The sequence below is a fragment of the Rhea pennata genome, chromosome 5, assembly GCF_028389875.1.
Source record: "Rhea pennata isolate bPtePen1 chromosome 5, bPtePen1.pri, whole genome shotgun sequence".
Lineage (NCBI taxonomy): Eukaryota > Metazoa > Chordata > Aves > Rheiformes > Rheidae > Rhea > Rhea pennata.
In genome coordinates, this window is record NC_084667.1 from 24869630 (window position 1) to 24897546 (window position 27917).

The following is a 27917-nucleotide window of genomic DNA, read 5'->3' on the forward strand; positions in this document are numbered from 1 at the left end:
TCCCTACGTCAAGATTGTGAAAGCGAAGTTTTACGCAGACTGCTTTCCTGCCCTTTCTGGGTTACGCAAAGGTCACAAGCAAATGCAGGAGAGCTTAAAAGCACGGTGTGATTTTATCTGACTGTAACGGATGGCTGTGTTTCCAAAGGTCCTGGGGCAAGCAGTACTCACAGCAGCCAGCAGCATCTTTCCCACCACAACTGTAGCTCACCAAGTATTTTTGGGAGAGACAATAGGCACATAAGAGACAAAACAGATTATGACACTGACGTGCTTAAAAAAAGGACTCTCCTTCTGGCTTACCCAAAGTCTAATTTTGATCCAAGTATTTCCACACAGGAATAGGAGCAAAAGACAAAGCTAGAGGCTTTCTGAGGAAGGGAAGTATTCGGAAGTCAGTGGCAACCTAGAAGAATGCAGCTGTCCTTTAGGTGGCCTTCACAACAGCAGCAAGCGTCATGCCGCAGTCCTCTGTGAGAAGCATTATTTGTGGTACGCAAGTCAGTCCCATGTGCAGCTTTAGACAAAAGTGATTAGATGAACCATCTGTGGGAGTTGGACAAAGTAATTTAAAAATGCAAAAACAGTCCATGCAAATGGTTCAAAAAGTTTATTGAATATTTAATTTACAAAAATCATATACCCTATGAGGTGTCTATGCAAAATTGGATAAAATAAACTGCATATAAAACCCAACCCTAGTAATGCAAATACAACACAGAAATGAGACTGTGGGAAAGAAAGAAAAAAAATATATGTATATATAATCATGACATACATATGACATTCATTAAGGATTGTCCCAACCATTCAAGAACTGGTTTCAACATGATGCCTTCTTGCTAGATACGTTATACATTTTACCATTTTATACAAGTTCTTCTGTATTCCATTGGTCCAAATTTACAGTTGATAAAAGTTTTTTGCATTCTTTCTTAGCTAGTATACCAATTCTGCCATTCCCATTTTGATCAGAAGGTGGAAACAGACAGTACATACATTTAACATGTCCATTTTTAGATGCAACTTACTATCTTTGGTAGGGACCCTGAATCTGCAGAGAAGTCATCTTTTTAGAATAGCAAGAGTTTCAGTTTTAATTTTGGCAAAGAAGAAAATTAATTCCATTGTTTAGTAGAATGTTACTGGCAGTTTCTGCTGAACATAGAAAAAAGTAGTGTATCTGTGTGGCTTAGAAATGGAGGTTATCTATGATGGTTTTAAATCAAATATTTGTGTAACATTCCTTGACTTAAATACAGTTATATAAAATGTTATTACTGCACAGCAGGTCTGCCTGTTTCATTGCATGAACAAAAGATTTATTGTACACAGAATGCAATTGCAATTCCATGCTGTCTTTTTTTCCCATTTTAAAGCAACGAGTCTATTCCTGTAGACAGTCACACAGATTTGGATGTCAGTTTCCCTTCGAACAAGCAGGAATCTCTCTGGGTGACTCAACACTTGTATAGCAACTTTTTATGGCTTCCCTGGGACAGAGGAGAGGGGAAGGTAAAACAAGCAAACAGGCAGTGAAAGAGATTAGGGACAGTCAGCGCTAAAGCGTTTGCAGCCCTCCTCTAGAATAACATGAAGTGGAGGAGCAAGACCAGGAAAATCCATGCAAAAGCCAAGAAACCTCACTTTAAAAGAAGGAAAAAGTAACCAGACTGTTTCCTTCATAATATTTACTATTCCCTATATATTGGCCAGTACTGGATTAACTGCCATTAGCTGCAACTTCCAAGCATTCTCTTCTCCTTTTCACACACTATCTGGAAAAGAAAATAAAAAATTATGCCCCTCCCCAGTCCTCCTTTACCCCCTACTTGGTGGAAATGCAAATAACCTGCATAGCCATGATTTTCTTAGCTGATAACATTTAGTGGAAGACTAACTAGACTTAAACACTAGGTAAATCTGCTCACTTATGAGTGAAACATGCAATAATTAGACAGACAGCTAACTGCCCTTGAAAAGGCTTTTTATGACAATTGCTAATTTGGCAGAGAAGAAATATTTCAAAATGCATGAAAATCATTTTAAGAGCCTTAGTGAAGAATGTAATTGTTACAATATATTAGCAACTTCTGTGGCATTAACATTTTAAAAAGCATCAGCAAAGTATTAAATATAAAAGCAGTATGTATATACCCCTCCATCCTCAGAAAAGCATCATGATTTGTAGTGTATTAAGTCAGATTTATTGACTGTGGAATTAAGGCATATCCAGTAGACAATCATCTCTATTGTCTCAGCTCCACATAATTCGCTGGGAGCAACCCGCATCGGCCTTTGCAGACACCCCTCCACCAGCCATCATCAATCATTTCTATGTTTGTGATGATGTCATCTGGATCAAAGGAAATCTCGTCATCACCGGCTGGAGAGAAAGTGGAAGAAGCCATCAGCTCAGAGTTTACACAGCAGCAGCCCACAGTACAAACTCATCTACCAGTCTACCACTGCTAAATACAACACACCCAGCTACCACCTTCCTTCTCTCATCAGGGCTGTTTGAAACAGGGTGCTGGGCAATGACAATCTGTAATGATCGCAGCCTCCTTATCCTCAGAAGTGACGAGGCAGTTGTTTTTTATCCACTGCACGTTGGCTGCATTTCTAGCTTAGAACAGCAATTGCTATCTAACATGTAGAGAACCACTTTCTTTGATACTCCTCAGAATTAACCAGTCAAGATACTAATTGACTGCTTACGCTAAGGCTGTACAACACTTGTTTAGCACAGATTTTGGAAACCTCTGCTATTTACAGAAACAGTGAATAATGGTTTTCAAAGTGCCTCAATGCTATTGCTAATCACTAACCATGTACTTGCTAAGCACTGCTAATTCTTCCTATCTTCTTTTCATATATAGTAATACATAAAATACATTTCATGTATAGTACAAGAGGCTACAAGACGGATGGAAACAGAAAATCCAGATTGTAACCTTTAGAGAGTAAAGTTTTCAAAAGACGAGTTTAAGAACAAGAGCTTTGCTTACCAGCCTGATAATCATAAAGGGCTATGGCTGTAATTCCAAGTTCATTTTCATATTCATCATAAGCATTTTCTTCTAAAGAGAGTTAAACAAGAAACAAATTAAAAAGGTAATGCACACTACCTATACAGCCAGAGTTCTTATACTGCAGTACCCCACTTTAATTCTACAGCTAACACACAAATGAAGCAGGGAATCACTATGCAAATCTTTAGCAGTGCTGACATACCTTCTGATATAGATTTTTTTTTTTTTTACCACACATGTAACTAAACTCTGAAAGGAAGCCTTCATAAATGGGTATTTAACACAACAGAAAATAATTAGCCTTATTCGGGGAAAACTTTTGTAAATTGTGACAAAATAGCAACTAAGCCCAAGGGCAGTGTGTAAGAGACTATTTAATACAATTTGTTAAGTACACATGGGTGTGAGGGGGGAAGAGGTCTGTTCAGAATTTCCAAGTTTTTGTACCAGAACAGATTCATTCTTCACATCTCATTTAGTAACCAGAAGAGGTGAGAAAAAGAGAAATTCAAGACAACTGTATTCTTTCAATGACACTTTTAGTTTCAGACTTTATTACTGCATTCCCTCATCGCTACTAAACATATCAAATGAATTTAAAAATCAAAAAACTGTTGTTATAACTTTTTACCTGGTAAGGTTAGCATTGGTTTGACACTCACTTGAAGTACAACTTTTATGTTTTTTTCTGAACTTGAATTGCATTACACAGGGTGGAAATGATTATTCCTAATTTTCTGTATGAATTAATACACTGGAGACCATCATAATTATTCCAACACCGTCCCACAGAAGTTAAATAATTTCAACCTTCCCCTAGCCATGTCTTTGTTTTCTAATTAAAATTTGTTGGTGCAGAATCTAAAAATTCTAAGCAGATCAAGACTTTGAAAACCAGGTCAGAGAGATATTAGCACAAGTATTTTTTAAATCATTGCCCAAGGAAGTAAAGCTTCATCTATACTGAAGGGTTTGCATCAGAAATGAATACTACCTGCTTGATAATGGTCTCCTGCCCCTGCCACTTCATAGACTGTCTCCGGCTCATATGCTGGTTCTCGCTGACTTACTGCTTCTTGGTAGTCCGACTCTGCAGCTTTGTAGCCAGATTCTGGCTCATGCGCAGCTGAATACATTGCACTAGAACTCTTGTGGGCAGACTCTGCTTCATAGGAAACTGCATCCTGCAAAAATATAGACGAAGTTTGTCAGGATTTTATAAAAAGGTTCCTATACTTAGGACCAGAACTAGTTACTGTAAATGTTTCTAACAAACCTCATAGACTGGGCTTGAGGGTGCCTTCTGTTCAGCTGGCTGTGTGGTAGGAGATGGCGGTGGAGTTTGTTTTTTGGCTTTAGCTTGTTCCTTAATCAAAGCGAAAGAAAAGCTTCAATTAGCCTGACATTGACACTATATGATTCCATGGCACTGAACAAGAAGCAAGCCTCCAAAACTGCCTGAGATAAAACAACATATTCTGAAATAAACTGAGTCAGATAAAGAACAGAAAAATAGGACTGGACTGACTGGATCATTATGCCTGCCTGAAGGTCTGGACTGACTGTAACAGTAAAGCTTCAGTGATACAGCAAAACAGAAGCAAAAAAACAAAGAAATAAAAACCACACAGTATGTATGAATATATGTGCTTAAAAACAGAGTACCCAATGTTCTTTGGCATGTTTCCACAGGAGCTGCAGGGTTCTGTATTCAATATATTCTGTTCATTAACTGATTAGCGTAAGTTCAGAGAACCTAATGCCTCCATGATCTAGTTACAGCACTGATACATCATCTTTGATTAGAAACAATCCTGTAAGCTTTTGTAGGTCTGCACAGCACCTGACAAGGCAGAAGCTAGGACAAAATTAAATCTTCTATATACTGACAGTGAGGGCTTCAAGTGCCTAGAAGAATTCAAAGTGGCAGAAATAAAAGCAGTATCACTGTTGTATTCCGCTATACTCAGTATATATATTTGGTAGTATCTATATGGTACTGTCAGCCAGTTATTTCATTGTGCCTTACTTAGAGGAAAAGAAACTGTGGATCCATAGCCAAGCTTTCTTGTTTATTATACCAAAAAAAAAAGGGGGAATGGCAAGGAGTGGGAGACTGCACTGCAGTTGTTCAAGTGCATCAAGCCTCAACTCCCCAAAGGATCCTCAGGAGAAATCACAGTGCAGAGATGAAGCACCAGAATTCTTCTTTCCATTATTCGTCACAGCTCAGAACCAAATACATCAAGCAATGAAAGAAAAATGTGTCTTAAAAACAGAGTCATCTGTAAAGACCAATTCAAAACTTGGTATTGAACTTTCCTGAAAATCTGTCCTCATGTGACCAGCCCTTCCCCACTTTTAACTGTTGTACTACAAATGAAAAAGCACTAGCAAAGCATTTATTAAAACTCAAATCTAATAAATAATTTGGGGACAAATTAATTGTTATCAATCCATTAACAATTTCAAACACTGAAACAGTTTGAGTTCTACAGTTTAACATTTAAGATAGCCACAGTATGATTGCAATAAAACATTTAAAACACATGGCCTCCCTCAGGCAGCCTCAGAGCTGCGTTTCTTCCACACTAAAATGCTCCATGTGAAACTGCATCCTGAATTGTTCTCCAAGATAGCAGAAGCTAGCTAAAAATCATGAGGCACTGGCTGATTCAAAACAGCAGTTAAAGAGCTGCTCCCTGAACACCATTTGACTATGTGACATATGTGAAAAGCAAAAAAGAAAAAGGATTACCAATAAGCAGGATTCTTGAAGGAATGCAGTCCATATGTACATTCCCATTGTGGGAGTACGTATGCCCACATACTTTCTTAAAGTGAGAGAACTTTCTGTCTGCACAAGGAGGTTCTTTTAAAGAAATAAAGTCTTCTTAAGGTCAAAGTTCCTCTGCCACCTCCTTTGCAGTATCTATGGATGCTGCATTTGCATGCCTTGTCCTTTCATGATCAATTTGTGAGCAATGGGCACACCTAGTGAAACTTAATTTCCCCTTAACTTTGTCCTCCCTCCTGCAATGTCTGGAGAATCACACAGTTAACCTTGGAGATGTTCAGTCTGGAAAAACATTAATCATCTAGTTATGGAGAAATTTAAATATCAGCTTTGGAAAAAAACTTCAAATGTGTCCAGGCAACTGAATCTTTGATGAAGCACAAGAAAAATCAAGCATAAGGGCGTGAATTTATCCCACACTTACAGTAAAAATAACAGTAAAGAAAGTAGAGAGAGAAAGGAAAAAAAGACAACAGTTCAGTGACTCACAAAAAGCTGTGTTACTACATTTAAACCATTTTGGAGAACTGTTTCCTCAACAGAAGGAAACCTCAATGGAAAAGCTGAAAGGGATAACAGAACTCAAACTCACTACCCTCCACAAATCTTACTTATGAGCAAATGACCATCCAAAATGAATGGCAAGAGAGTAAGGGAGAAGCTTAATTTTTCCCTCACTCAGACGAGATGATGAAATGGAAGCGGTGACAGACCAATGGGAATCCTAAGCAGAAATCCTAATTAATTTGCCAAGATCCTCCTTGCTGGTTATAAAAATGGCTCCAACTGGAAAAGGGTGATTATTCTAATGGAGAGTCATTCAGCATCATAGCATATTATCATAGCTATATTATTTCAAGAGTGAGATGAGTGAGACAGACAATTACAGATTTCAGACAGACAGAACTGAAGAAGTCACTGAGAGATAAAGGCCTGATAACAAAATGCTTAGGCCCCATGGGGACAATAAGAACCAACAGGCTGTTGTCCTGCCTTAACCTAACCAAAACTCTTGGCAACAGAGGTACTTGGACAACTGCATGCACCAGTCCATTTGACCAATAACAGGACTGTACCCAAGACCAACCCTGGACACAAACCTTCCCTCAAGAAAATAAAAACAAAAAAACCCCAACAAAATAAACCCATCAATACTCCTGTCAGTTGTGCAACAAGTGAAAAATCCTCACATGACCACGAGGGCAGATTTCCCACTTCTCACTGAGCACTGTAACACAGCTCATCTAGCAGAGCTGAAGGACTGACATGTGCGAACTTCAGAGAGTCCTGTTGTCTGCACACCTACCATTTACAGCACGTGTCATCTTGAGGGAACAAGGAATCTCCCCTAAATTGTATTATTCTGCCATAACCACATAAGCAAAGCAGGAAAGCTCTGTTCTCCAAATGGCCTCAATCTCCAGAACACTGGCACGAAGCTGCTGTTCCTCATGGCAATGCAAGCACGGTACAATGAAACTACATAGTATTTTCTAAACCTTAAAGGAATATACCAGTATCACTTCTTGTGAAGTCAGAGGGAACAAGGAGGACAATCGCCTGCAAACGGCTGCTACCACATGACGGGACTTAAGGGCTTCCTTGTACCCCGAGCAATGGCAACCTGCTTATAGGGAAAGTGCAGAGCAAGGAATAAAGTACAGGAAAGATCAGTAAAGTTGCCACATGCTCTAGGAGAGGTACAGGTAGTACAGGTACAGTTTGATGAGGTAGTTGCCAACAAGTCAAGTGCTGAATTAAGTATAAAATACTCTGGGACTAGCAGCAAGAGAGCTCTTACCATCTGGGAGTCAGTAACTGCTGTACGATAATAATGTAGGTTTCTCACTTCAGAGTATTTGCTTTAAAGACCCAGGTGTTCAAGAATGGACTGTACTGTTTACAGACACTGCTTTTGTAAATTCTCTGGATAACAACCAAATCAGAGTAAAGAAACAACAGTCCCTAGATATGGGTGTTGTTTAGCACCTTGAAGATGACCTAAGAAGCTTCAGACAAACTAACTGCAAAGACCTGGAAGCATCAGTCTTCTTGTCTGAGAACAGAAGTAGTAATGAAGAAATAGTTATTGCCGTGTGAAAACATGCACCTTAGAGAGAGAAAAGAAAGAGCAAGACAAACATTGATAAAATCCATTTCCCTTAGGGACTAATAATTTCTCCCCCATTCTCTCAAAAGTTAACTGGAAGCAAGGGCTTTCCAAAGTGATCTCATGGCTGCAGAATGGCTTTATTATCAAAGCAACATTTGTGATATCCACCAAGCTGTATTATGCTTGTCATTTGAAGAACTGAGAAAGTACCCACTGAAGCAAATCCTCCTATTATATGGATAACAATACCAACTCTTAAGTCATAATGCTATCCAAACTTAATGCCTGGATCCAGGAAGAGAAGTGCCAGGAAAAGTGTGAAGCTGCACTTTCAAAAGCAGAACTGATCCCAGAGCTGAGGGACTATGTCACTTCTAAAGTTGCAGTGCTAGTAGCAAGGACAAGGGCTGAGGAGGACAAGAAGTGAAGAATTACATCATAAGGGGCACAATCAGATAGATACTGGTGATGCATAAGCTTGAACATACTGAAATATGCTGGGAATGGAGGACAGTAGTTCAGGAGTGAAGACAGCTGGCAATGGCTAGAGGAGCTGGGGGGCTACCAGCTGAATGGCTGCTCCAGAAGAAGGTGGTGATACATGCTGATAGCACTTTGTTGTGGCTTCGAATGAACAAGTGCCAAGGCATAAACTTCAATCATCCGAAGATGGGTAACCATATGAACTGGATGCATCTCAGCTTTAGAGCTCTGAGGAGAGGGAAACCAAGTGAATCTCCTCAAGGCAAAGTTTAACTTCCCTCTGACTGGCTTAGTGCCAGAGGTTAGTGCCAGTGCTGAGAAAGACACTGAGCAGCCCAGGATGACTAATGCTCAGAGTGGCAGCCTAGAGCAAACTTACTGATCTTATCAAACAGAAAAGACTGACTTCTGAACTTCAGCTCCCTGTCTCTTCCTGTCCCATGTTTGAGAGAGTGAGAAATGTTGTGTTAATGGACTAACATGTTTTTCTCCAGGACAGTGAAGAAACTTGAATGTTGGTTGCAGCAAGGTATTAGAAATCCACAAAGTACAAATGGATGAAAAGTAGCATTAGAAGTAGTCACGGGTACACAAAGATGAATTCTCATTCATCCTATAATGCATGTGTGTGGCAAACATGCTGTTCATGTGAACTTGCTCACACTGCGCATCTCGAAGTCATAAGGAAAAGAGGTGCATGCTCAGGCACCCCATAGCAACAGCCTGCTGAAGGAAAACAGCTGCCATATCTGCAAAACCAGCTGTTGTTAAGAAAATGACTGAATGAATCTGAGAATCCAGCTAACAGTTTTTCCTAGATTCAAGCTATCGCCCAGTGGACATTGAGACAAATTCACATGCAAGAAGATTTACTAGCAGGATCCGCAGCTGATGACATGCATTGACTAGTGATGAAAATTATTTTGGGTGAAAAACAAAAGAGGAGACAGACAGAGACAGGTAGAAATGGGAAAACTCTAATTTTCCTGGCTAGTAAGCCAGGAAAAACAGCATCTGAGGTCCCAGACAAGCATACAATTCTGGGGCATCTCTTCAGTGGAGCAGGTGGCAATGATGAAGGTGATGAGGATGACAGTTTTCGCCCTGCTTCTGCCAGAGTACCTATTTTTCATCAGGACCTGCTCACACTCCCCATTCACTGTCCTTGCTTGTGACACTGTTCACCCTAGTGAGAGTATGCTAACTAGGCATCAGTGTTGCATACTGGTTGGATGTTAAGTCTCTGCACATGGATTACTGGCTACTACTTATCAAGCATGCTAAGGACTAGGATCTGTTACTGTGCACTATGTGTGGTCTTCTCTAGTATAAATCAGTATGTGCAGAACAAGGAGCAAAGGGGAGAGGGAAAAAGGGTCGAATCTCACACCAGTGGCCGTCACTTTGCAGGAGAACCTGACAGAACAGTATCAGGGTTTGCAAGTGCAAAACCATGAGACCAGAATAACATCATGAGATCACAGGGGAAACTGCCACAGAGGCTCTGGAAAAGCACCTTGGGTGAAAAGTTATAGGTCTGCAAATAGCAGATCCTTAGTATTACTGATCCTACGGCAACAAGGTACCTGAGGCACTGTGCAACAAAGTGAATGAACTGGACACAAAGGATAAATTACTATTAATGTATTGACCATTCCATCTCAGCAGTAGAGTTTCACCAAAAACACAAATTCTATAAACCAAGTAAGATGTAGTTTCTGGAATAATTCTGCTCATGAGTAACCCAGAAACCATAAAACTTTTAAACATGTCAATGCTAAATGTCACATTTATTACTTTCCAAACTATGACTGCATTAATCTTTGAAAGATTATTTCCCTTCACCTCATGGGTTGTGCTGTATCAATGGGTGATACCACTTCCATCATCTATAAAATTTATTCCAAAGAAATCAGCATCATTAACTATCACCGTACTACTAAACTTCTTGGACAAACATTTGCATGGGACCACATGTTTCTCCCCTTACGGACTCCTCCACACCTAAGGGAATTTGATATTACCAAAAGAAAGAAGTGCAACAAGGCTAAAGTAGGACAAGATCAGACAGCCTAGATTAGTGCTCAGGACTAGCTTATTTTGGAACAAGATAAATACAAAAAAAATCATATACTATTAGATACTAGTCTGTCACAACTATTTGATGTCTGATACACATATGGTGCATGTTGATAGAAGGTTGGCTTTGCAAGCAGATAAAGCACAAGTACAAACACACATACACACACAAACACCTTTAGGCCTAGCTGGAAAGAAGGTAAGTATCCTTTAAGAAAAGATACTCTTTTCTCCCAGCATTACACTGAAACACACCAGACAGGCTGCACAAGTGGGATTTGAATCTTACTGACCTCTAGTTTCCTTCGAGCCTCCTCCTGTTCTTGTTTCTCCCTAGCCATTCTTTGTGCTCTTTCAGCTTCTGCCTTCCTTCGGTCTTCCTGCTCTTTTTCCTTGGCTAGGTTTTCAAAGTTAGCTCGGATGCTGCTTGTTTTATTAGTGACTGTAACATTAAAAAAGTCAGGTGTTTTTGTTTAAGACGTGCATAATGGTAGCCTGGAATTACTTTATGGTATAAATTCCCACTACGATGGAATATGATTCTGCAATTTCTGCTGTCTGAACTCACAGCAGAATTCAGGAAGGAATTCAAGAAATTCCTTCTATTCCTCCTTTCTCCCTCACCTCTGCTTTCCTGATCCCAAACTTCTTGTGAGCTCCATTTCTCTTTTATTTAAAATCCTCTGCAGCATTCCTCACTCCTCCTTCCTTTCTTTCATGGTTCAGTCTCTACCACCTCACTCAGTCTATTCCCTACTCTCTCTTGCTTTTCACCTTCCCTCCTCAACTCATATGTTCCTCAGGGTAAGAGGACAAAACCAAAGCAAAAAATCTCTAAAGGGAGGAGGGAAAGAGGAGCAGAGAGACCTGCAAATACACAGGTTCCCTTTAGATGATCCTTACTCCTCACTGCTACACCAACAATCGTACGTTGGCTTCTGGGTAGTATCACCTCCAGAGAAATGATTTTGGAACAATGGCTTACCAGCTTCTATTGGCTTGGTCTTCTGGTAAGTTGATGTTGGTTTCTCAATATCTTCAAAAGTTGCTGCATTCTATCAGTAAGGAAACACCAAAAACCCCAAGTTCTTTCATCACAAATTTATGAAGACATTCAGACAGCATCAATCTGTGACTTGTTTTACTATGATACTACTTATATCTTTTTTTCACAGCACCAGAACAAAAATCAGTAAGAATCAAAACTTAAGGAGTAATTAGTTCTACAAGTCAAACTATTTAGAATTAATCATCATGGACACATTAAACTATTAATTAAAAAAAATGTAGCTTATGAACTGACGACCTAGAAGAACTGAAAATGACGCAACCTCCTAAACATTTATTGTGTAGTTCTTCATTTCTAATCCACGGGGAGCATTCAGCTCTCTTAAATAAACAGATTGTTAAAACAAAGGAAGTATTTTGAAGACAGTATGCAAAATAAGAGCTTTTTTTTTTTTTTTAATGAAAGATCTTTGAGTTCTGAAGCCACCAAAGCAAAGAATGCTACAGACTTTCACACTCTTCTAATTTCTCACTTTTAAATGACTTACATGCAGCTGAGAGGGATAACTCAGTAAATAAATTTCCATGTGGACCTTTTCATCTTCTAGCTTTTTAAATTAAAAAACTGGGAGATAGAAACGGGGTATCAGCTGTCCTGTCTCTAACTGTTGTAGGACAGCAATAAATTCCCTTAAAGAGAAACTTCTTTCTAATAAAAGTGGGCAAAGCTGGAAGATAACGGGCACCTATTTTAAGCAGTCCCTTGGGAGGATATCCTCAATGTATAAGATAAGGCACTAGTTGGTTGTTAGAAGACACAACTGATATCCTGGAATTAAGAGATTTTCTTATTCTTTTGTGTAATTTTTCCTGTCTTTTCAGTTTGATGCTTTAGCTTTCCATATCATGCATACATACGTACATGTATGTATATGCTGGTATCATATACCCTTGCTTTTGTAAAAAGATTTAGAGAAGCACAGAAGGACTTCACTGTTAGACTGGAGAAATATCCATAAACAGAGACGAACACTATAAATCTAACCATGCTATTTTGTATCCCTACTGGCTATTGAAGTCATGGCTCTTTCAAGCTACTTACCTTATCCATCCGATCTTTCTGTACACCATACTTCCCACCAAATCCTTTTGAGTAATCTAAAAGCAGGATAAAATGGTCAGAATAGCGGTTTTCTTGTCCACCTTTCTAACAAATGCAAGTCACCATTTCAAATGCAAATAGCAACTTCAGCGGCATGCAGACACAGTGACAGTGACCAAAGAAAATGCAACTTGTATTTCGATGCAGAAGGAATACATAACTGCAGGAGCCTTCAGGTACACCAACAGATTAGAGGGATTGTAGGCCACGTGCACTCTTTGAGTAAACATTAAACTGAGGACTGACAAGGTTTCAAGCAAAGAGTAAGGGATGAGCCCTTCTAATGCATCACTTCTGTAACACAGTCTTTCACAGTACCAAATCTTACCCCCCTGTAATAGTCACGTAACCTAAGCCACTTTGCTTTGCTCAAAGCAGTGATATCCAGTCTTTGGTAACTACAGAGCTGCTTCTTCTTAATTCGATACATTCTATGAATGGCAGGAAATATAACAAATTTCCCATTCCAGGGGATTTAATCATGATACCCAACTGATGAACATTAAAGTCATTAGTAATTCCTGCTCTGCATACTAAAAGGGCCAGTTCAGGCCAATAACAGCCCAAAGGCCTGAAAGGCCAAAAGGCCCAAGACAGCATGATCTTGCAACAACTCACCACCACAGAAATGGGATGGTGTTCTGTACCACCTCTTTGCTGCACACTCTTACCGTCACTCTTACTGACTCTAGCACTTGCTGTACCCCAGAACCAGTTTAATTCACTAGTGGCATAAAAAAAACCCTAAAATGATCAGCTTTCTGCTGTTTCTAGTGAGTTGGAAATCTACTCAGAAATGTCTGACAAGCACCAGAGCCAGTGCGATGGAGAAAGCAAGAGTGTGTGGCTGGAAAAACATCTCTTTCTGGTGACAGTGAGCTATTGAAATATCTGTAGGAACACAAGTTTAGACTTTGTAGATGGAAAGACTTTCATAGACGTCCCTGGAAAACAATTACAATTACTCTTTTTTCTCTCAGCCCCAGAATCACTTGGGTCAACTAGTCAGATATTTTAGTGTTTGTTCTTAGGTTTTGCTAGGGCACATCTGACATCCTGGAAGTCTGAAACTGTTTCACTATTGCACAGAAAGATATTGACTATCAGAATGAACAACCTCATTTTCTTCAGCTTTGTATGTATTTTCAACCAGAATAAACAAACTACACTTACATTCTCCTGGTTCAGACTTCTCACTTTAAGATAACTGAAAACCAGGAATTCATGGTTTGTACCTCAACTATTTCATAATGAATAAAGAGAGCATTATAACAGTATTTGCTCATCCAAGAAGCCCAGACATTCCCTATTTCTTCTTTTAAAGACTACAATTGCTTTAAAATGACCTTGTAATAATCCACTGCTTGTTAGTGGTTACACATGTGGTCCTTATTTGAATATTTTTCCACCGGTTTATCCAGGCAAAGTTTCACATTAGTACTTTAAAACTGGTAAACACAATGTCATTAACATCATACTAATAATTATGTTTTTATCATCATATTGTGTGTATAGCTATTAACTAAATATATAATGCTGTAGAGTTGTTAACTAAACATTGGATATCTGTTTCCTGAATACAAGCTTCCTTTATGCAACTCATTTTAAAAATAAAATGGAAAAACACTGCTAGATAATGTAGGAATATAAGCACAAGAAAGTATCTGCATCTTACTAGCATCAATCTACTTAAACAACTAGTTAAGACTGTGTAAGAAGTGACTGCACTGTTAAAAAAAGAAACAAGTGAAAACGGTGCCTTGTTAAGATTCATGCTTGGCTAGTTTCTCCTTGTATTTAAACCCTCAGCAGATCAGTTCTGCCTTTCTCTCTGTACACCAAATTTCTCCCCAAAACCACTCTTATAGTCTGAAAGAAGCCACATGTACTAAAATAAAGCGAAGGGAGGAAAATAAGGAATTTTGGTCAGAGACACTCAACGTAATCTTTGCAATATTTCTGAATTACCAATAATTTTGGATGACAACAGAAATTTCGATACACTTTTGTAAGTATAAATTCAGAAGATGTTTCCACTTGAGATTAGGAAGAGGTCAACATGATATATTAGACATAGGAAGACTACTCTGAAGTCTCAGAACAAAAGCACTTCTCAGCATTTCTCATACATACTGCATAGTACACTTGTATTTTATCACTATTATGAACATATACATAAAATATTTACCAAAACAAGACAAAAGAGGATCAACAATTACAAGTGAAACCAGCTTCCTTCATCGGCGTGTTTAATATTGTACATGTACAATACAGACTGAATTCTTAAAAGTTGTTTAGATAGGGCCCATAGATACTAGTCTTCAGATATTCCTATACAGCATAGTTCAAAAAAAAAAAGAAGAAATATTCCTGCTGCTATTCTGGTGCAGAAAAAAGCTCTTAACTAAGAGCTACGACTATTCACTACTGCTGCTTTAGAACAGCTTTTTTAACCCACAGTAAAAAACAAAAGCACCAAAACAAGACTTCAGGTAATCTTTTGCAGTAAAACCTGCTGGAGTACCCAACAGAAGAATAATTCTAGGAATCAATTTTATTTGATTTAATTTAATTAAAGGAAAATTATTTAATTTAATTTCCTTAAATTAAAAGTGAGGTTATGAAGGGGCAGGGAAGAAGCTGTTGCTTTGGACCTTATCTTCTGCTTGTCACTCTTCCATGAGAATAAGTATTGTGCAGGCAGTGAGATACAAGGGGGATGAAGGTTCACACTGCGAAAAGAGTCTAAAGAACCAAAGTTAAAAAGAATGGCCAGGAATTGTGAACTAAAATACCTTTCTGGGATTCATGCAGCTGCACTTTCTCCTGGTGATCCCAGCCAAGCGCACATTTGTCTTGTCTGTCTGTCTGCACACCAAACTTGCCTCCAAATCCCTTCACATAATCTGTGTGCATAAAATTCCAGAAAGTATTACTGCAGTTTATGGGTGTAAACAATATCTAGAAAAAAAACAGCAACATGGCAGATCTGTTATTGGATAAGCTGCCCTGTCATTAATAATATGTTTCAGTCCTCATGCCTGTGCTAAACTACCTCAACAAATGGAAGGACAACCATGCAGTAAATTTTAGGATCACAATGCAGGAAAAAAACCCAAATCCAGTGTAGATTACAGCATACAGACTCAGTAATATTACTCAGTAATATTCAGATACCTGAATAATTTGATGTATTTTCCATCTAAAGCCAAATCTTACAATATGTGCATATCTACATATATGTGCAATGCAGATATATAAATAATAAAGGTCTCAATATTGCCTCTAAAGACTGTAGATCTGTGCAGTTACACATTTGTTTCAGTAACACCTATAGGGATGTAAGGTCCCTTGGAAATCAGACTGAGAAGATCCAGGACTTGATTTTCTGATAATCAGCAGCTTGGATCATCACTTAGAGTTGGTTAGAACCTATGTTTTAGGTGTCTTTTTCAGAAGTAAAATTTTCAGCGACCTAAGTTTTAATTCAGTATTTGTTTTCAGCAGGTTCAGGAGTGCAACAGCCTAAAAAACTGAGTATTTTACAACATTGCCTGTTTGAATGTCTACTAGATCAGAACAGAAACCCACCATAATATATGTTCACTCACCCTTCTGCGACTCATGTTTCTCAGTTTTACCCTGGTAATCAAATCCCACTGCACTTTTGTCCACCCTATCAGCCTGTACTCCGTATTTTCCACCAAAACCACTTGAGTAATCTGCATTGAGTGTAAAGCACAATAAAAATGAAATGAAAAAGCTTTCTTTAGAAATATCATATCCTATTATTTCAGAAATGAAATACTGACCCTGAACACACCAGATTAAGTCTAATTTTAAACACAGAAAATAAGAATAGTGACAGTCCCACAATTCATAATGTTTCCTCCTGAATCAATACAGTGAAATGCAGCAAAGAACAGTTCCCCATCCTTCTAAAATGTCCTTGAACCTCACTTCTCCAAGAAGAGTCAGTCACGTCATTTCCTTTTACTAAAAGCTCTTCAACTCATGAAATTGCCTTGAAATTCACTCTTCCACCTTTTCTTCCACCCAAATCCCTCAACATTTGATTGGGGCCTCACTGTGCGAGGTCCTTTACAAACACTGTAAAAATAGAGACCTATTCTAACATTTATAAATAACATGCATCTACAGATGTGATTACCTCACCTTTTTGAGAAGCATGCTTCTCTGTTTTACCTTGATATTCAAACCCAACAGCTGACTAGAAGAGAAATAAGAATGTACACATGAGAGAAGTTAAACATCAGCAAAAAAAGGTGCTGGCACTTCAGTGGACAAACAGTATTGAAGGAAAAGATCCTTCAGTACTGCTCTGACCTTCCTGATCTGGAGTGTACTCCAGCGGAGTCTACTTAAGACCTGCAGGCTGCATTCATTTGCATGATAATCTCAGTTTTTGTCATCCTTTGCCAAAGCAAATTGTCCTAGCAACATACTGCAATATTGCCAGGTTCAGCAACCAAGTACAACAGAAATTTAGCATTTCCATTCAGTAGTTCATGTTGCAATACAAGATAAACCATCCCCCCAAACCTTCCTTCTGTAACATTCATGCTGATTTTAACCTCAGTGAAGAACATTGCCTGGTTAAAGGACGTATTTTAACATCTCTTTGTAAACCAGGACTTCTTTCCCTAGTTTCCCGTGAGAGGCTTTTTCTGTTTTGATTTAAACAGAAATTAGTCTCCATAACAGTCAATGACAATTTACTGCTAAACTTCAAACATAGCATTAATAACAGACAGCAATAGCATTTTTATGTACTGGAATTTTTCAGTTGTATATGCAAATTGATAAACACAGCTACTACGGTAACTGCAGTACAAGAAGAAACTGCTTACCTGGTCAACTCTATCTGTTTGTACTCCAAACTTGCCTCCAAACCCTTTCACTGAATCCACTTGAGAGCAATGTTTAGAAAGCTTGGATTGATATTCATGTCCAACAGCTGACTAAAAGAAAATGGAAAGATCAAAAACAGGTATCAGTCCTATATAGTTCTGTAGTTGAGAGAAAGCACCGAACCAAGCAGTTTGAGGACAAGCATCATTACAGATGTGTATAGCCCCTGTTCTTTGTGTTGAAGCTATCTACCATGTGAATTGCTACTCACTCGAGAAGTCCTTACAAGACTGTCACCATGTTATCAATAAAGCCTAAGCAAGGGGAGTGCCAAGAAAGTCTGACAGCAATGACTATATTTTATAGAGGCTGTTTTACACTCTAGATTTATACATCAAATGACACAGATGAAAACAAGAAACATATAGATGGAATCCTGTTGGTGTCATGCAAAATTTAAAATGAAGCTTAGTTCCAGATAAAAAACATGCCTGGTAGTTAGGCACAGACTTACAGATCTGTTTTAGCTGATACTACATTGTGACCAAATACAACTCCAGACAGATTTTCCCACTGACATTTTTTTTAGGGAGGCACCTTGACTTTCTTCATAAGTCAACATTACATGTCTACTCTCTGTACTTTCCCCTCACTTGCAAGATGGCATCACAACATGAAGCAGTGCATCTTTATTAAGAAAGAGCTCCCCTTGCGAAATGCATCCCTGCCCTGCAATCTCCTCTTTGAGTCTTGCTGGAACATGAGCCCAAACACAGCAACCTGAGGTGCCATTACGATATGCTGTCACTGACAAGAGGATATGGAATTACACACCTGAAAGTACATCCTACCATACTCACTGATAACATTTTCCAGTATTTTATTAATCTAGGGCTAACACACCCTCCTAGAGATACTCTCTAGTTCCTAGAACTGGAATCAATGCTAAAGCCTTGAGGGTTGCTAAGTAACATAGCAAAAAGAAAGGTTTTTATTGTCCAGAGCCAAAACTGAACACCAACCAGAGAAACTTGCAATTTTCCACTTTAATCTAAGATCTGAGGCTGTTGCTTAAATGCATATCATTCCTGTCAGAGGCAGAAATAGAAGAATCTATGATCTGTTTCATGTTGCCATGTCCAGATACAGTCTAAAGGCTGTATTCTGTGGCAAACACCTTTCCTGACTCAACACAAACATCAGCCCTGTGTGACACCGCAGACCCTAGCATTTGACCCCTTGGTTTTGGGAAGTCGGCATCTGTGGCTACACAAGAGTACTCTCTTAACAACTGCCCCCAGCTGAAACCTCTGAGGATGGAAAGTTGCTTATTTTGCAACCGGACCAGCTGGACCAAGCTGAATTAATTTGATGACACAAGGTGTCTAGAAACTGTAAGTAAAGAGGAAAAAAAGATGGTATTACATGTTCTTTTTATACAGGTGCTGGGAGGAAACATGCACAACGATCATGAAAGCAAATTATTACTGAGCAAAAAGGCTGAAGTACCCATCAGGTAACACAAAAGAATGTCAATAACAGGACACTGTCTTAACTCAAAAGCAATATAAAATGCTCCTTTTTTTCCTGACTGATCCATTCAGACCTTTACTCATTTTGCAGATGTTCTGCAGTACAGTAACTGTTAAATGTGACAGAAAAGGCTCCCATCTCCTTTTCTTCTTCCTTTTCCCCTACTGAATTTCTGGAAGACATGAAGTTCTGAAAAGCCTAAACTTTATGTGGTATTATGTGATCCTCCTTTTGTTTTATTGAATTGAGGTAGGTAAGGATAAGCACATTATCTTCTTTGTGTGATACTAGAACAGAGAAAGTTCCTTTCTCTATTTCATTAATATATCAAGTATACCAACATACCTCTTTTTAGAGCTCCTTCAAAAATCGATTTCAGACCCTTGTAATTCCTTAGTATAAAAACACTCTGCTACATTTTAAATCAGTTCTGGAGGTATGGCATATAGAATTATATAATTATTCATTTTAAGTCAACATCAAGGTTTTGCCCTAAACAATCAAAAACTTCTACCATCAACAACACTCTAATAACTCTCATTTATCTCAGATGGGTCAAGACCTTAACACTAGCAGAGTCATGGGTACTCCTGAAGGCATGACCTTAAGGATTAGGTTTTAAAACTATACTTATCTGTAAGAAAGCTTTATTTATTAAAAATTAAAAATTAAATTACAAACAGCTTGTATCACCAACATTGATCTGATAGATAGAACCAAATTTTTCCTGATGATTAATTCTGACCTATTGGAAAGGGTACTCACTTTGGTTTGCTAGAGATAAATTGCCAACAATAGAGAGCTACAGAGCTGCAGAACAGCTCTAATTATTGAATCTGTTCAGAAATTCCTTTCCCAGATTTACAGGTTAGGTTAGCCTATTCCAAAGGTCTACTGAGAATTACACACATCAATTTATTCTGAAATATAGGAATCTAGTAAAATTTCAAGTTGGCAAATCAGTAGAAACCCAGAAAGTAAATTAAATAAGAAACTAAAAATCATTCTTACTCACAAAGCAGTTATTTCAACAGAATATATGCAAGAAATTAACCCAAATTTGATATGGTTGTCTACTGGCCATTGCTTAAATTAGCCATGACTAATGGCCGATTTTAAGAATTATCATCTTTGTTATTAATAGAGTGCAACTTAAACAGCCATTTAGTCCTTAGGTAAAATATTACTGTCTGACCAAAGTACTTTTTTTTTTTTAAAAAAAAAATAAGTGGATTATTTGTCACTGATATGTTTTCCTCTGTTTAAGATGAGAACTACCTTCTCATACGAAAGAAGAAATACACCCTTTTCTTCATTGTTTGGCAACCTCAATATGCATAAAAGCTGGCACAATACAAAATGAAAAAAGAATGCTGGGTCTGTTCATACCTTAAGATCTTTCTTAGTTTAGAAATATACATTTAGAAACTTTAATCTTGACTCAAGGTCAAGACATTACACACAAGACATAAGCAAGCAGACTAGCTCATCCCAGAACTTCCCTTCATCATTCACAGATTCCTAATTTGCCATCTGAAATACTTGTCCCTGACACTTCAAGTACTTTAGCTCAGTTATTTGCAAAGGATAGTCTTCATTTGATTAAGAAATACGGCATGATATTCTAATATACCCACAGACTTGGATGATAGTGGTTACAAGTGGCCTTGTTACATCGCTATAAGGGTGATGATTCTGTCCTCAAAGTGAGCCATGACTGCATGAAGCTTATGCAATAATCTGAGCTTCTATGTTCACTGTCCTGGCAAAGCTGAAACACCACCACTCTTCAGCAAGCTTCACTCATGTGGGTAGTCTCTTGACCACAGGCAAAGCAAGACTTATATTGTCATCCCAAGAAAACACGCATACTTACTTTATCCATCCGATCTTGTTCCACACCAAATTTCCCTCCATAGCCATGGGAGGCTTTTGGTCCTGTTTCAAGCTCCCTCTCTTTGAGGCTCTGGTGTTCTTGGAAGACGTTCTCTCTCAGCTGATGAATACTTTAAAGACAGGTAATTAAATAGCTATACAACAAGTTTTACCAAAGAAGTTTCAGAAGATAACTTCAAAAAGATGGAAAACAGAAAGTAAGAAGATAGCCTAGAAGTTGGACAACTTGTATTTTTCAAGGCCTTCCCATACAGAGCCCTTCATCACGTTCTGAGAATCAGAACACACTCCACTGCAAAACATTGTCTGAAAAAAAAAATGAAAGGGCTGGTTTTAAGATTATAACATAGAAGAATGTTTTGCTATTTGAATAACCTTACAATCAATTACCTAAAATTTGTGTACACCTCAAAAATATTCTCATGTCCCCCCTTAAATTAAGTTCTTCTCAGTGCTTTTTATTTAGATTACAACTTTTCAGAACAGGGATCATCCCTTAACACACAGTCCCTATTTTAAGGGAATCCTGATTCTAGCTGGGCATTTTGGATGTAAACATAACACAAAATAAGGATGCTCAGTTGGTTAGAGCACGGTGCTAATAACACAGGGGTCACGGGTTTGATCCCCGTATGAGCTGGGCCACTCATCTGAAGGTTGGACTAGATGATCTCCAGAGGTAGCTTCCAACCTTACCAATTCTATGATTCTCTGCACAGAAGACATACACCACCTGTTCCCCAAAGCAAGAACTGCCTGTATGTGCAAGGACAAACCTTGCCAGCAGGTCGAAGGAGGTGATCCTGCCCCTCTACTCAGCCCTGGGGAGGCCTCAGCTCGAGTACTGCATCCAGTACTGGTCTCCCCAGCACAAGAGAGACATGGAGCTACTGGAGAGAGTCCAGCGGAGGGCAACAAAGATGATCAGAGGGCTGGAGCACCTGCCCTATGAGAAAAGGCTGCGAGAGCTGGGCCTCTTCAGCCTGAGGAAGAGAAGACTGAGGGGGGATCTTATCAGTGTGTACAAGTACCTGAAGGGAGGGTGTCAAGGGGATGGGGACAAACTCTTTTCAGTTGCCCTGTGTGACAGGACAAGAGGCAGTGGGCAGAAACTGAACCACAGGAAGTTCTGCCTGAAGGTGAGGGGGAATTTCTTCATTGTGAGAGTGACAGAGCACTGGACCAGGTTGCCCAGAGAGATTGTGGAGCCTCCTTCTCTGGAGATCTTCAAGGCCCGCCTGGATGCAACCCTGTCTAACATGCTCTAGGTGACCCTGCTGAGCGGGGAGGTTGTACTAGATGATCTCCAGAGGTCCCTTCCAACCTTACTGATTCTATGATTCTATTGTTATCGGTGTTTTAAACCCATGCCACCTGAGTTTAAAGCTTCCCGAAGCATATCCAGCCAGCAGGTGTCACTACTGCATTCCAAATAAAAGAGTAAAATTGATCCCTGAAGCAAGCCACACGGTCAACTCTCTCTCCATTTACAACATTGATGACCTTTATTATTAGCTATATACTGTGAGGGTAGATGCTCCAGAAATACACAATCATAAACAAATACAATCATAGACTTCCTAAAATTGTCTTAAAGTTATGAGAAGCCTTGGACACTTTGCCTAAGAAGTAGAAGATTCAGAAGCTGGATCATTTTTGTCTCACATAGTTTTTTCTAATGCATTCATTTTCCTTTTTGACAGAGGGCTCAACTTGTTACCTTGTCAGAATTTTTATGAGTTTGGTAGGCTATTTTCTAAACAAAGTTCAAGAATTAAAGAACCAAATGTACCCTAAAAGTACCAAATGGAGCTGCTCAAATCACCTAACAAAAACGTTTTCCCTGGCAGTATTTGCTCTTGTATAGAAACAAAGAAAAGAAACTTTCCAGACAAAAAGAGGCAGGAAGAATAATACTTCCTACGAATAAAAAAAAAAGATTCAAGAGTCCCTACACCATGGATCTTATCTTAATTTCACGTCTGAAGATGCTGACATTTATGAAAGACTGGAAATGTTGCAAATAATCTTCTATGGAATCTCCTGTTTTAATCATGAAGATACAAATAACAGGTCACGAATGGATTAGAAGTTGCTTGGTATAGTGACTATTAATAAATTTGAAAGAACTGCTTTACTTGATGTGCTCTTGATGGCCGGATCCTTTCACAGTTTTAGCCCCCCAGCGCTGCTCTTTCTCACTCACATCATTCTGCAAAGGACACACATAAAAAGAGTTAAAAACCCATAACATTACTAGATACCTAGACTTTACAGTTCACAGCAAAAGCCTTCACAAGTTAGTGAGACTGGAGAAGTTAAGACAACTAGCTATTATTACATTCACTTCTGGTCATCTGTGAACCCTATACACTTTCAATTTGTGGACTGCATGTAACACACTTCTGGTCCCCCAAAGCTGCTGCTTCTTGATTTCAACCTTCTGGATACAGACTACCCTGCCATACCCAGACAAGACAAGGCAAGTTTTGTTAATCACTCACAGGCAAAAAAAAATAATCTTCTCTCCTGCCAGGAATATGCTCCTATCAGTTTATCTTGCTTAGATACAATCCCTGTCCTGAAGAGTTACTCTTTAACACATTATATAACACAGTTCTGCCGAGTTGATAGAATTTGAAAAGCCGTACCACAAAATCAGGATTTGTCTCCCAGTCATCAGCTCCATCATCCTGACTGACAGAAATGGTGTGACCTGCAGTAGCCTTCCACATCTGGAACATCATTAGAAGAAGCACTGTCATGCTCAAGTTGCACGTAAATTTTACATTATGTATAGGCTGATGGAGATACAATTCAAAATTCCCAATAATGCACATTATTTAACTGAACAAATACTAAGCTATATCTGCAGTGAAAGCATATTTGATCATTGGCTCTCTGGCTGTCTTCTCAAGCTAGTTTGAAAACTCTCTTTAGTTTTCCAACTGGTACTGTAAAAAGGCTAGGAAAAATCATTGACACGATTTCAAGGAGAACAAGCCCATATTAACATTTGTGTCTCCATTCCCTAGCAGCCTGCTTTAAATCAGTACTTTGAATTAATTCTATTTAGATGGGTCTCATAATCAGCATCCACTTCTGAGAGCACCATTAATTCCAGACCCCTTGCATATGTTTAAAGCATAGCAATATTTGTTTTTTCCCTAGTCATTAGTAATGACGAGCATGATGTTGTTCACTAAGCAGTATAATCTGTGCATCTTTCTTCTGTTGTATAAGTTTCAGCATTATGAAAGAATTTCAAACAATTATAAAAAAAATTTACACAGAATCTAAGCACTAGTCCACTTGCATGTAACAGCAGAGCACACGAGTTACTGCACTTTGCAGATGATCCCTCCTGAAATAGGTATACAAACTCAGTCTTCTGTCTGAATGTTTCAGGACGAAGTAGAGGGTGAATGCTAGAGTACTGACAGTAAAAGGTAAAACGCATAAAAAGCCAAGAAATATCACCTAGAAACAACAGTCAATGCTTTAAAGTGGCTAATGATTTTGGAGATATCTCACTTTCTCAAAACCTTACCCTCCATGGAATATCAGGTTGGACACTTAAGTCAACGCTTTCGAAAGTGACTAGCGTGCAGGATAAGATGGCCTGCCTGCTGCTAGTGACTGTATTTTATAACCGCTATCCTACACAAAACAAACAAATCTTTCTAAAAAGCAAAAGCACCAAAAACAACAAAAAGTTTTTTATTCACCCACCTTTTCCAGGTACATAAGCCAGAGGAAGGTTTTCCTTCTTTCGTTAGCATACAGCTCTCAACATTTCATCATTCTGTCCTGTTACAGACTTTTCTTTATTTTTCTAATTAAGAATAGACTATAAGGATGATTGCCATGGACTATTTCATTTACACAGAAAATGGAACGAAAACTCCCCTTTAAACACATATCTAGGTCAGAAAGATGTTCTCCAGAGATCACATGGCATTTATTAACATTTGCACAGAACCAGACTGACAGTAAATCTGCTATGTAATATGAAAAATAGCATTAAATTATTTAAAGGTTCTGAATCTCTAAGCCCATTGTACATAGAGACAACTTGCTTATTAAACTGCAGTCTCTTTAGGACACAGGCTGTCTTTGTATATAGTTTATATATGAAAAATAGAATTCCATAATACTAAGCATTTTATGATAGCGGTGCGCTGTCTGCAAACTCAGATTTAAAAATACGTAACTAATAATTCATAGCTAAACTTTATACAGAAAAAACAGTGCCTGTTCTACAGCCTGATAGAATACACTGATGTGCCAGTTTTGTGAAACATTTCAAAAATGCCAGGAAATATGATGAGAGGAGCTAAAAAATTATCAAACACCAAGGTAGCAAATTACAGAGTAGTCTGGAAGGAGGGGGTAAGGACAACATCATATACTTCTTTTACTTTTTCAGGTCTCCCATGTCCAAATTCCTATGGCAATTAAGAACCAGTATTTGTTAAATTACTTAATATCCAGAAAAATAAGAAGACTAAATATTTATTGTGAAGTCCTTTAAAACATTGGTACTTTATCCTTCTCCTTAGAATATCCTCAGTCTAAAGCCTTGTCTCATGCTATCCTGTATCTCTGGATATAGGATCCTACTGTTCACTTTACCAAAGTGCCTTCAAAAAAAAAACAATCCATCGCCAAAAAGAAAGTGCTGGAAAGCAGAATCAAACCACCTCAATAACGAAACTCAGTGTGGGATCCAAGGTGTAACTTCCTAACGAAGCACAAACTGACTCCTCAGAGCGAGAGCTCACATCTCTCTATGCCCTAACACCCAGCACACAGCGCTCGTTACCTATACTCAGTTTTTAACTACAGGAGCTGAATCACGCGTATACCTGCACGCGGTTGCTCTATCTACCAAGCAGCATGAAATACAACCTTTTTTCCTAATCCGCAGTCCTGGCACCATTCAGCGCTCATTCGGTTTTGTGTATGCAGTTGCGCTTGGGTGTTTAAAATAAACAATAGCTAGATCTTTAAATCTGGATTTCTTTGCTTCCTCCTCCAACTCTTAAAAACAATAATCAAGGAAGGCATGTTTTCACCCTTCTAAAACACGAAATAAAAATCCTTGTTGGAAGATCACATTCTTTCCTAAATTACACACAAAACCATCAATATTTTTCCATGTCTCAAACCTGCGTTTTATGAACTGAATTATGAAAAGGAGGAAAGCAACTTAGCAGCAATTCTTGAGCAAGTTCTCTGATTTCTGACTGAGCGCCAGACTGCTCTCGACGATCATCTCGTCTGGCGTCGGCTCGCCAGAGCTCCTCCGGAGCTCGTTATTCAGCATCCCCTTCAAAACAGAACGTGGAGAGATATGATCTGTTCACGAGTCACTGACTCACACGGTCAAATTTCTGAAGGAAAAAGAAAACGCTACAGTTCAAAGCCATCGAGGCTAAATATATACCTCAAATCTATCTGGCCGACTCTGTCCTCCATCCCCGAGATGACTAATTAATACTCACGGCCTCCTAGGCGGCACTTGTGGTGACACTGCCAGGAATTCCCCTCCTCCGGGGGACACGGGCAGCGCCGCGAACAAAGGCAGACGCCGAGGAAGCCCCGAAGAGCCGCCGGCGGCTCCGCGCGGCGCTTCCCAGGCGGCGGCCGCGGCGCGGAGAGGCGCCCGCGGCGCGGAGAGGCGGCCGCGCGGCGGCGGGGCGCACGGGCGCGGCGCCCTCCGCGCCCCCTCCGGCCGCCCGCCCGCGGGCCGCCGCCTGCCCTCAGCTCCCTGCGCTCGCCTTCACGTCCGCACCCGGCCGTTTTTTAGGGAATTTGGGGTTTTTTTGTTTGTTTTCTTCTGCCAGGTTACCGGTCCTGAACCTTCGCGTTACAAACGGCTTGGCGGCGTTAAACAAATAAAGAACAAGTCACGTAAGCCTCGCGCCGGCTCCCGCGGAGCGGACGGACGCGCCGGCCCCGGCCCCGGCCCCGGCCCCGCTCGCTCGCTGCTGCGCGGAGCCGCCGCTGCCGCGGCCGCGCGGTTCCCCCCCCGCCCCGGCCCCGCCGCCCGCGGCCCCCGTCGCTCACGCTGGTGGTCGCCGGCGGCTGCGGCCGCCGCTGCTGCCCTCGCTGCCGCGGTGCTTCCCGGCTGGGCGGCGACGGCGGCGGCTGCAGCGATTTCCGCTTCTCCCGAGCTCCCACTTCCTCTTCCCGCAGCGCGGGGCGGCTCCAGGTGGAGCGGGGCCGGGCCGGGCCGGGCCGGGCCGGGCCGCAGGGGGGCGCCGCCCCCGCAGCGCCGAGGGGGGGGGGGGGTGAAGACAACCTTTCGTTTTAAAACGCTCACGTCGGGCACCGCGTTTGGGAAGCGCGGCTAAGTAACAGCGTGCGTGGCGGCGGCGGGAAGGCGCTGCGCCGCGGAGCGCTCACCGCGGCCCCGAAGGAGGCGGCGGGCGCGCGGGGGCCTCGGCAGCTCTGCAGCCCGAGTCAGGCGTCGCCGGGCGGTGCCGCACGTCGTTCCAGCAGAAACTGCGCCAGGCGGCTGGGGAGGTGCACGTTCTCTGCCTAGAGTCCTAGCATGGTAAAGGACTGCTGTCCATAAGACACCATGAAAGCAACTTACCTTTCTGTTCTGCGTATTTCATGTTTCTCCTTTTGAAACTAAAGTTATATATTGAGAGACATTTCTCTGGCCCCTAAACATGCAAAATGTGGAAGTTTAAAGTTCTGATAATTCTGTGATCTCCTTATGACAGTTAAACAAGGTTCTCACTTTTTAAAGAAATAATTTTACAGCAATCTTTCCAACAGAAGTCCTTAAAGACTTCTGGCATTCTACAGAAAACTACACATAACCAAGCTTTATTTAAGAAGAATACTGTAGCATGCCTGCGTGTCTTTTGTACAGGTACTTGCGTATTTTTCTTTCCAGGGGATTTTTCATTAAAATCGATGGGA

General features: G+C 40.1%; 1 protein-coding gene across 2 annotated transcripts; it reads right to left on the minus strand.

Annotated features, from left to right (window-relative positions):
- Nucleotides 1-604: 604 nt before the first annotated feature.
- Nucleotides 605-27162, minus strand: CTTN (cortactin). 2 transcript variants are annotated; one of them, XM_062576957.1, is made up of 15 exons: nt 27051-27162; nt 23630-23713; nt 23117-23190; nt 20959-21088; nt 17549-17659; nt 16854-16908; nt 16289-16399; nt 15473-15583; nt 12618-12673; nt 11493-11562; nt 10801-10949; nt 4312-4401; nt 4030-4219; nt 3012-3083; nt 605-2386 (listed from the first exon to the last, which is right to left on the minus strand). In XM_062576957.1, exons 2-15 carry the CDS (start codon nt 23711-23713, stop codon nt 2250-2252), a joined length of 1440 nt encoding a protein of 479 aa, XP_062432941.1. In that variant the 5' UTR covers nt 27051-27162; the 3' UTR covers nt 605-2249. The 2 variants fall into 2 exon arrangements, with proteins under 2 accessions (XP_062432941.1, XP_062432940.1); XM_062576956.1 differs by lacking the exon at nt 27051-27162 and having other exon boundaries at nt 23630-23732.
- Between the last annotated feature and the right edge of the window lie 755 nt (nt 27163-27917).

What these genes read in the sequence shown, in the direction of transcription:
- CTTN (XM_062576956.1), bottom strand. Translation starts at nt 23,725, where the DNA reads ATGATGTTCCAGATGTGGAAGGCTACTGCAGGTCACACCATTTCTGTC. An exon ending in AAACAGATAGAGTTGACCAG is followed by an intron (nt 16,909 to 17,548) that starts GTAAGCAGTTTC and finishes TTTCTCTTCTAG; the next exon opens with TCAGCTGTTGGGTTTGAATA. An exon ending in GCTGCATGAATCCCAGAAAG is followed by an intron (nt 12,674 to 15,472) that starts GTATTTTAGTTC and finishes TCCTGCTTTTAG; the next exon opens with ATTACTCAAAAGGATTTGGT.